The sequence below is a fragment of the Myotis davidii genome, unplaced genomic scaffold (genome assembly GCF_000327345.1).
Source record: "Myotis davidii unplaced genomic scaffold, ASM32734v1 scaffold327, whole genome shotgun sequence".
In the NCBI taxonomy this organism is placed as follows: domain Eukaryota; kingdom Metazoa; phylum Chordata; class Mammalia; order Chiroptera; family Vespertilionidae; genus Myotis; species Myotis davidii.
In genome coordinates, this window is record NW_006298628.1 from 5,895,909 (window position 1) to 5,906,374 (window position 10,466).

The following is a 10,466-nucleotide window of genomic DNA, read 5'->3' on the forward strand; positions in this document are numbered from 1 at the left end:
CCTGTATACATTTCATCTTCTTTAATGCTCACATGAGCCCTCTCAGGTAGATACTAGTACCCAACATTGACAGACAAGGTATCCGAGATGCAAAGAGATGAAGGAACGGGCCCAACGCCGTGCTCAGAGTTCAACACCAGGGCGACCTCTTGCCTCCCACTACTATTTCGCACTACCTTCTGCAAGGGACTGTGACCCTGCTTTCGTTTTAGTGCTTTTCTTCTGGGTATCATTTTGACTTGTGTTGTCATACTGTTATCTAAATACAAAGTGAATTAAATCTATTTTATAGTGCCACTTGCTAACCAACATGGATAAACTTAGAGGACACTGTGGTAAGCAAAAACGGATAAATACTATACAATTCCACTCCTACGAAGTACCTAAAGCGGTCAAAATTATAGGAACAGAAAGTAGAAAGCTGGTTACCAAGGACTGGGGGAAGGAGAAGAGGGAATTGGTGTTTAATGGGAATAGAGTTTCAACCCTGCGAGATAAAAAAGCCCCAGAGACCTATTGCACGACAATGTGCATGCATTTAACACTGCTGAACTGTATACTGGAAGATTATTAAGACGATGAAAATCTATTATACAGCTCTATGAAATTGACAGTCTAGGACAGTGATGGCGAACCTATGACGCGCGTGTCAGAGGTGACACGCAAACTCATTTTTTTGGTTGATTTTTCTTTGTTAAATGGCATTTAAATATGTAAAATAAATATCAAAAATATAAGTCTTTGTTTTACTATGGCTGCAAATATCAAAAAATTTCTATATTTGACACGGCACCAGAGTTAAGTTAGGGTTTTTCAAAATGCTGACACGCCGAGCTCAAAAGGTTCTCCATCACTGGTCTAGGATGTTAATGTGTGCGATCTGTTTCTAACTAGGAACTCAATGTGATATTCAACAAATTAACTGATTCTTTGCCTTTAAATTTTTTTGTTTGTTTTCTTTGTCCATGTAGACACATACACAATTGCACGTATATGTATAAATGTGTGTGCCCGCCTTTTTCCTTTCCTGTGTTTTCTGGATTCCCCTCCTCCCCTTACTACCCCTTTCACTCACATCAGCCTCCCACCCTAGCCCTGAGGTAACCCATGCTAAGAACTTCATGCATACCCTTTCATATTTTGGGTGTTTGTGTAATTATACACACACACACACACACACACACACACACAATGCATTTACATAATTGGGAGACTGGTTTTGTTTATTCACATGTGAGATCAATATCCTATGTGTGCTTTCCTGCATCCTGTATTCCCCTCTCCCCCGGACCCTGAGGAATCTCTTCTGACATAGCTCCAATGTATGGTTGTGATGGCGGCTGAAGATTTTATAGTATGAGTGGACCCCTATTGACTCCACTGTACAGTACTGATGGGCAGTCGCTTTGTTTTCCATTTTCATTCCCATATGAATAATGGCACTTGCGTCTTTTATGCTGGTCTTTTATTTCTTTGAACTTATTCATCTAATCGTGAAGCCCCTTAGGTCTTTGAAACTCACCTTTGCCATGAACTCACACATAATGGGGCCAGAGAAGAGCCTGGGAGAGGAAAAACTCAGGGGACGGAACAATGGATGAATGCGTTTATTTTTTTCCATTTCCATTTATGTTATCATGCTCTTCGCATGGCAGATAAAAACTGGAAGGACCAAAACATATCTGTTTTATGTGCAACAATACCATGATCATGGGGAAGTCAGAGATGCTGGGATCCCAGCAATAAGTTAGCAGGGAGCCAACTCCAAAATGGACGCCCCTAAATAGCCATCTTTGCTTTAACCTCTCCCCACTCCCCACCCCCTGCCCCAAGTTCACTCAAAGCCCTTCAGGAGTCTTGGACAGCTGGGGGAAGAGAGGACGCAAAGCTACATCAGCCCGCGGTGGTGACCACACACTTTGTCTGGAAGGCCCGCCCGATAAAGAGCTCCAAGTGCTCGGAGCCTCAGCTCTCACAGACCGGACTCTGTCCCTCCATTGCTTTCTCTTCCACAGAAGCTCCTCAATACCAACCCCAGTGGCAGCCTGGTACCCACATGATGAGAGGCACATGGAAGCCAAAGAAGCCTGTTCTCAAGAAATTTGCTTCTAGCAAGGTTTCGTGGAGAGCAGCAAGAACAGCGGCTTCTACACCAAACCCCTGGTTTGACTCCACCAACATTTCTGAGTGTCCCTTAGGGGCTGGGCGCTGCCTAAGGGCTGTGGGGACGAGCAACACGGAAAGCATCATCCCTGTTTGTTTCAGGGAGTCAACAAAACACCCTGTTTGTTTCAGGGAGTCATCAGAAGACCGACCCGACCAACCGACCAATCGCAGTGGGAAGGCAAACAAGAAATCCCTTATCTCAGAGACAGGGAGGCATGGTATGCTTTTTATAGCTCTCAAGAACAATGGGCCCAAAGAAAGCAGAAGCTTACAAGCTTAGCACTAATTCATTTGCATCAGCAGGTAGACTTTACAGGCTATCATTAATTCTCACTCGGGCCATTGTTTCAGCACTTTACGCAGTTATCTGAAACAATATTTCACAAACCTTGGCATTAAGTCAAGCATAAAGAATCTGAGGGCGTGTTCGAAGTAGACAAGTTACAAGGAACATTCGAGAGCCACTCAACCTCCTCACCTCAGCACCAGCAACTCAGGAAGTGGGGAAGGCCAGCCACAAGCAAATTGCAGTCTGATTTGGGACTTAAATCTCGTTTGAGGAATCCAGGCATCAAGGCATTTCTGGATGGAAAAGCTGGTTCCCTTATTAAAGGGGAAACTCACATATCTGCTTTGAGGTTGTACTTCTTCACAGGGGTTTATGGGTTGTTTTTGTTTATTTCTTTGTTTGTTTAATATATTTTTCTTGATTTCAGAGAGGAAGGGAGAGGGGGAGAGAGATAGAAACATCAATGATGAGAGAGAATCATGGATCAGCTGCCTCCTGCATGCCCCCCAGTAGGGATTCAGCCCACAACCTGGGCATGTGCCCTGACCAGGAATCGAACCGTGACCTCCTGGTTCATAGGTCGATGCTCAACCACTGAGCCACACTGGCCGGGCCAAAGGGTTTATGTTTTGTCTCTACAAGATACAGCAGAGAAAATGGAGGAGAGGAAATCATCAAATAAATATTCAAGAAAATCTCCCAGAACTGAAAAGCATGGGTTTCCACATTGAAAGATTCTGCCAAGTGCCCAGTCCTATAAGTGAAGACACAACACGTGATAGTTCAGCTGCTAGAAAGGAAGGGGAGACCCCAAAAGTTCTGGGGAAAAGGATAGGAATAGGATCGTACAAAGAATCTATAATCAAAATAGCATTAGACTTAACAGCAACACTATTGAGATGCCAGGAAATAGTGTAACAATACCTTCCTAATGCTGAGGGGAAATTATTTCCAGACTAGTATTCCATACCCTGCCCAACTATCAGTCAAGAGTGAGGGTAGTGAGGGTTGATTAGCCATATTTTCAGGCATAAAAGTGCTATGAATCCTTTCTCAGAAAATACTAGAAAATGTGCTTCACTAAAATGAAGGGGGAAATAAGAAAAAGAAAAAGAAAGACATGGGATCCAGAAAACAACGGATGCAACACAGAAAGAAGAGATTCCCAGATTACAGTGAAGGGAGATTCCAGGGTGACAGCAGGCCTAGAGAGCAAACAGATAGACCGAAGCAGGGGGACAGAGGGCTCCAGAAGGGTCATCTTTGAAAAGATGAAATTGATGGAATAGGCAGTGTTCAATATATGAAGAGGAGACTTATACTTCCAACAGTGAATGAGAGAATAAGTTAGTGATAGGTACATAGAAAACCTAAACAAATTGATATTTATTCCAAGGAAATTTAATATAGTATAAAATATGATTTGACTGTGACTAGTATTTAAATAGTCATAATAATATAAACATTATAACATTTATCTAATGAAAATATGAATATATTGAGAAGATGGGGGGAAAAGGAAAGTGAGGAAGAAGTGGGCTGCAATGCTGTATAAGAGAGCTTAGTAAGTCCCTATCCTTCATAGCAGGAAGTCAAGCATTAAACACTAAAACTTAAAAAAAAAATCAAGAAATGCTAGTCTAAGCCTGTTGTCTAAAAATAAGGAGGGTTGGCATCATCCTGTGCACCTAAAGGTTGCCGGTTCAAATCCCAGTCAGGGCACATACCTGGGTTGTGGGTTTGATCCCCGGTTGGGCATGTATGGAAGGCAACCAATTGATGTTTCTCTCTCTCTCTCTCTCTCTCCCTCTCCCTCTCCCTCTCCCTCTCCCCACCCCTTCCTCTCTCTAAGCATGTCCTCGAGTGAGGATTAAAAACTAATCACAATAAAATAAAATAAGGAGGCAAATGCCAAAAGTCACAGCTAAGAAAGTGGGAGGTGGGAATGGAGGTCTATGACACAAACTGGGTTGGCTCTTTTTTTTTTTCCTTTTTTGGGGGGAAATGGCTCTTTTTTTATAAAAGGTTTTATTCTGTTATACACACATAACTTTGATTTGTTTGATTAAAATTTTTAGAATAGGGAAGGCATCCACAGCAAGTGAGAGGCGTGGGGCAATGCAATTAGCCAGGTATGGTTGACTCACAAGAACAGGGCAGGGAAGGGCGGAACGGAGGCAAAGCAGGGAGAGAAGGAAGCGCCAAGCATCGAAGGGGAAAAGGAACATCATGAGTGGTTAAGCAGAGGAGCCCTGATCACATCCTTATTCCTCTTCTTGACCACATTTTGTTAGAAGATCGCTGGGCAGAAATGGGGGTGGGAGAGATAGATAGCATGGGGCCCTGGTGAGTAGGCCGTGGCCAGTTCTAGGGAGAGAGGAAGATGTCTGAATGGGGCAGTGGTTTGGGGAATGAAGAAGAGAGATTTCCCAGGGAGCTCACAACACAAAATGTACTAGCTGAGGGGAAGGGGGGAAAGGAAGGAGTTGACGGGGTGATGAGGAGGAGCAGGTGGGGAGAAGAAAGGCTCTAACCATGGGCACTATCCTCAAGGCAGAGTCTCACCCTCCCACCATCCAACAGAAAAGCCATTGTGTGCAAAGGTGAGGTGACAAGGGATCAAGCTCAGAGCTCAAGCCGTCGAGTCTGTGGTTAAAATACCGAATGGGACAGGGTGGTATAAAAGAAAGGCTCGCTAAGATGGGCCCTGAGAAGCTCGGGTGATGATTATCTGTGGCGTCATCTTCCCTGGGGCCATCCTGTTACCTTAACAGTCTATTTTGTAATGTTCTGTATTGCGTGTGAATTCCTCAAAGGTCTTGGTAAAACTGTCATGGATGGACATTTTAGCCAGACAGACCTGGCTGGGAACCTCAATCGTGTCACTATCAGCGTGACTTCATGCAAGTGACTTAACCTCTCTGAACCCCAGGGTTGTGTCTGTGACCACACCCAGGTCACAGAGTTGCTAGGAAGGTCTAAGGAAAGAACCTCTGTAGATGCCTCACGTGGTGTCTATTGGCATGTGCGCGCTCCTTCCCACCCTGTCTCTCTCCTCCCACTCCCACGATGGCATGGAGGTTTCCCGGGAAGACCCTACAAACCCCTCCGAGCTTCACTCTTTCTCGTATCCCTCAGACTGAGGTCCCAGAAGGCCCCTGGGAGTCACCTTAACTCCCTTCTCATCCGTTCAAGGACAGAGACCACACATGTTTGCATCAACCAGAAAGTCAGCTTTATTAGCCCATCACCGGCGGAGAGGAAGGGGAGACAGCTGGGACTTGCGCTGGGAGAACAGAGGCCTGACCCAGGCCTTCCGGGGTGAGGCCGGTGGGCGGGCAGGAAGTTCTGGGAGAGGCAGCTCAGTGCTTGGAGCTCTGGCCCTGGCTGAAGCTTGAGGAGCCCTGCTCCTTGAGGAGGGGTCGAGTCTGGCGGCCGGAGGAGGAGGACACGGCTGTGGGAGAGAAGAGATGAGGTGAGAAGGACTCCGGGAGCTCAGCTGGCCCCACACAGGGAAAAGGCGGGGGGGGGCACTGGAGGCTCTGAAATGCCAGGGACCCTCAGGAGTCTTACCATCTCGGGAAGAATAGGATTGGCTGGATGATGACGTGTGCTGAGAGGAGGAGAGACTGTGGGGGAGAAAAGGCAGAGCAGTTAGAGGTGCTGGGAGCAGCAGGGGGCTGAAGGGTCTATGGAGTAAGACTGGGGGGAGGGGGTGCAGGGGCCCCCACTCACTGGGCATCCTCTCCCTCCAGCAGGCGGCGGTAGGTGGCGATCTCCTGTTCCAGCCGGGTCTTCACGTCCAGCAGGATCTTGTACTCCTGGTTCTGCTGCTCCATCTCACAGCGCAGCTGGGCCAGCTGCTCCTCCACGCTGCCGATCATCTCCTGGATCTGGGACAGCTGCATGCAGTAGCGGCCTTTGGTCTCTTCCAGGCTGCCCTCCAGGGATGCTTTCTGTTTGTGAGAAAACAAGAGAGTCATTGGAGGTGGTCACTGCTGCCCCTACAGGTCTCTGGGCATGTTTTCTGGGAGGTGCGTGGGCTACGGGTGGGTCAGACAACATGGAGGAAAGTTATTCCACCATTCTAGGCCTTCATTTCTCCATCTATATAGTGGGTACAAGGATCCCTTCAGCCCCACTCTTGGGGAAAGAGAGGTGGAACTGTATGGGACTTGGGGGCTGCGGGGCCGGGTTTTCATACCATGCTGAGCTGGGATTGCAGTTCGATCTCCAGGCCCTGGAGCACCCGCCGGAGCTCGGTCACCTCGCTGCGGTTACTCTGCACCAGCTGGCTGTTGGAGGCCACCTCTTTGTTCAGCTCGTCGGTCTGAGATGGGAAAAAAGAGCAGAAGGTGTGAGGCACTCCAGCGGCCCCCCAGCTGGGAAGCCCCACAGGAGGGCCGAGGGCCCAGCCCCACCTTGCTCAGGAACCAGGCCTCGGCGTCTCGGCGGTTCTTCTCTGCCATCTGCTCATACTGGTCTCGCATCTCGTTCAGGATGCGGCTCAGGTCCACGCCAGGGGCAGCATTCATCTCCACGTTGACGTCCCCGCCAGTCTGACCCCGCAGGGCAAGCATCTCCTAGGAAGGGATGGCGAGGGGGAGTCAGCTCAGCATCTATACCCCACTGACCCAGCCCCCCACCAGCACTGCCAGCAGCCACCTCACCTCCTCGTGGTTCTTTCGCAGGTAGGCCAGCTCCTCCTTCAGGCTCTCGATCTGCATCTCCAGGTCGGCCCTGGCCAGGGTCAGCTCGTCCAGCACCCGGCGCAGGCCGTTGATGTCGGCCTCCACGGTCTGGCGCAGGGCCAGCTCATGCTCATACCTGGCGGACAAAGGTCAGGGCATCAGATTGCATCCATGAGGTCTCTGAGGCTCAAGCCCGGCTGGTCCCCCTGGACAGAGAGCCCCACTGCTCACCCCCTGCTCTCTGCTCTCGGCCCTCAGCCCAGCCACCTAGAGACTCACTTGGTCCTGAAGTCATCAGCTGCCAGCCTGGCATTATCAATCTGCAGAATGGGCTGAGCATTCTCAATGGTGGCTGTAATGATCTGCAGAGGGGGCGAAGGGCGGGAGGCAGCGTTAGCCACGATCCTGCTGCTCAGGGGTGAAGAACACAGAGGGGAGAGGGAAGTGTCCCCACATATGGGGCTTTCCTGGCTGGCAGGTCAGGCTCTCTGCTTCTCCAGCCAGCTGGGGTGCCTTCCCACCCAGCTCAGGGTGTGTAGGGGATGCGCCCACCCCTCCCATCACCCCATCCTGGGCCTGATTCTGAGAGAAGCTGAGCATGCAGGGAAATAAGAGAGTTAGGGTCCCAGGCCCAGCTCAGACACCCAGATGCTGAAAAAGGACCCCCGTCCACCAACTCTCTGAGTGGCCCTTGGCCACTGCCCCCAGGCCAGCCTCAGTCTCCCTGTTTGTAAAATGGAGATGCTGGCAAGTGGTTTTCTAAGAGCCGCTGCAGCCATGACCTCTCTCAATGCTCCACCCACCAGAGCCACCCACCTGGCCCACCCACCTTGTTCCTGAGGTCCTCGATGGTCTTGAAGTAGTGGCTGTAGTCCTTGACCTCACTGGGCCGCTGCCTCTGGTACCAGTCACGGATCTTGACCTCCAGGTCAGCGTTGGCGTCTTCCAGGGCGCGCACCTTGTCCAGGTAGGAGGCCAGGCGGTCGTTGAGGTTCTGCATGGTGAACTTCTCATTGCCAGAGAGGAGGCCGCCATCGCCACCCCCGAAGCCAGCACCGAAGCCACCGCCAAAGCCACCACCACAGCCACCTCCAAAGCCACCACCCAGGCCTCCACCAAAGCCACTACCCAGGGCTCCACCAAAGCTGCTGCTGCTGAAGCCACCGCCATAGCCGCCTCCCAGCCCGCAGGCCCCCCCGGAGGAGTAGCGGGAGGAGGACATGCCCCCGAAGGCGTTGGAGGCCCGGCAGGACCCTCCGCCCAGGACGGAGGACATGCGGCTGGAGCCACCCCCAATGCCGCAGGAGCCCTTCATGGAGCCGGCGGAGGAGAACTGGCGGCTGCAGGTGGTCATGGTGCTGAGGAGGGAGGTGAGTGAGCGAGTTGGCAGAGAGAAGAGAGAGAGAGGTGCTCAGGAAGGCAGGGAGGATGCGGGGCTCCTGGAGCCCGGGCACCTTTATATGTCCCTGGGGAGGCGGGGCCCTCCCAACTGCTGACTCCGGGTTCCCCTCTGATTTCATCACTTCAGGTCCCGTCCAACTCCCCGCTCCGGATTACTCAGCCCGGGGTCGACTCACTTTGCTGTGCTGCTCGAGTTCCCACCCAGCTTTGGGGGTGTGGGGCCGAGAGAAAACACACACAAAAGCCGGTCGGTGGTGACTCAGGCTGGGCGGCAGGAATCGGCTCCTGTTCCCGGAGCCCGAGGGGACAGCAGGGCCTTGGCCCAGGTGGCTTTGTGTCGGCTGCGTCCCCGGGCGGTGAGTCAGCCGGTTGAAGACTCCCTGCCCCACAGGGACAGCCGCAGCCATGCCGGCCCAGGGCCCAGGGCCCCCTTGGGATGCAGCCGTGGGGATCTACACGCCCGGCTCTTGGCAGGAGAGATGGTTCCTGGCCTGGCTCTGCCTCGCTCACTGTGTGACCTGAGACCCCTCACCTGCCCTCTCTGGGCCTGTTTCCCCTCAGCAAAGTGACCAGGCTGGGCCGAGTGGTCTTGGAGTCCCTTCCAGTTCCACAGATTCGATCTCTCTCTCTTTCCTGGAGGCTGGCTTTGAGCCCCTAAAACCTCCAGAAGTGGGGTGCACCATGGCACCAGCCCGCCCCGTGGAGCTGGCCAGGTGGCAGCTTCAACCGCAGCTCTGCCCCTTATAAGCTGCATGGCATAGGCAGTCCTTTAGCCCCTCTGAGTACCAGGGGTTTCTATCTGTGAAAGAGGAGGACATACCACCAGCCACAGAGGAACACACATGAAGGACCCCTCTGCCCTCTCCCCGATGGCCAGCTCTGACCCTCGCCAGCTCCTTCAGCCCCCCACCATTTTTGCCAGCACAGATGCCCCTCACCTACCCACTCCAGCCCACCTCTTCCTGGCACCTCCCTCCCTCACCCCTGCCCTTTTCTCTGTACTTATGAGACACCCACCTCGAATACATTGCTCCACCTAATCACTGGGACCCACTATACACAATGATGGGAGGGGGTCCCTGTCCTGCTACCAGTGCCATGAGTGACCCCTGACCACACCATGGGCTTTCGAGTCCCCACACTGTATCCAGGGCTCAGTTCCCAGCTCTCATTCCGTTGAGAGAGGTGGGAAGGTGGCTGTCTGGTCACCTGCCACACTCAGGTGTTGTGTAGAGTGACCTACGTGTGCCACACGGTTCCCTGGGGGGCCTGTTCCTGCCACTAGTTCACAGACAGGGAGCTGGGAGGATAAGGGGGCTCCCCAAGACCCTAGTCAATGGGGAGCTGAGGTTGGAACCCCCGTCTGTCCCTTTGTCCAGCTTGAGCCCTTTCCACCATCCTGAGCCACTCTCTCTATGCATCCCCAACATACATCTTTGTCTTGAACTCATCCTGTGAAGTAGAGGGAAACCCAGAGAGGGGGCGATTCCCCTAAAGTCACTAGCCTGGGACTAGAACCGAGCTCAGGCCATCTCTGAAACCGGACAAGGGGTGGTTCCGGGCTGCCTGTCACTACTTGAGCCAATGGAGCAGGCACTGGGTTGAATCATGTATGAGTGTTTATTCCAATACTGCCGGCAGTATGGGGGAGCAGCAGGCCATCCACGAAAATCTGCTCTGCACCCCTCCATATGCTTACATTGGGAAGAAGGACAAAGATTACCTGGGAAAGTAGGAATGACAGGCATGGGGAAGCAGGCAAGGTATAGTATAATGGTTACAGGTTACAGGCAATGCAGGCCTGTGGTCGCAAAGGGAGGGCACCTCCGGGACCAGATTGTTTTGGCAACAGGCTTGTTAAACTTTCCATGGTGACAGGCAGCTCTGGAAGAGAGGAATGGATGCATTCCGAGGTTGAC

At 51.9% G+C, this 10,466-nt stretch overlaps 1 protein-coding gene across 1 annotated transcript; it reads right to left on the reverse strand.

The window, feature by feature from the left end:
• Nucleotides 1-5,667: 5,667 nt before the first annotated feature.
• KRT16 (keratin 16, type I) lies at nt 5,668-8,573 on the reverse strand. Its single transcript, XM_006774374.2, has 8 exons — nt 7,976-8,573; nt 7,426-7,508; nt 7,126-7,282; nt 6,877-7,038; nt 6,660-6,785; nt 6,191-6,411; nt 6,029-6,084; nt 5,668-5,909 (listed from the first exon to the last, which is right to left on the reverse strand). The coding sequence occupies exons 1-8, from the start codon at nt 8,498-8,500 to the stop codon at nt 5,818-5,820; spliced, it is 1,422 nt and encodes a 473-aa protein (XP_006774437.1). The 5' UTR covers nt 8,501-8,573; the 3' UTR covers nt 5,668-5,817.
• Nucleotides 8,574-10,466: the final 1,893 nt, after the last annotated feature.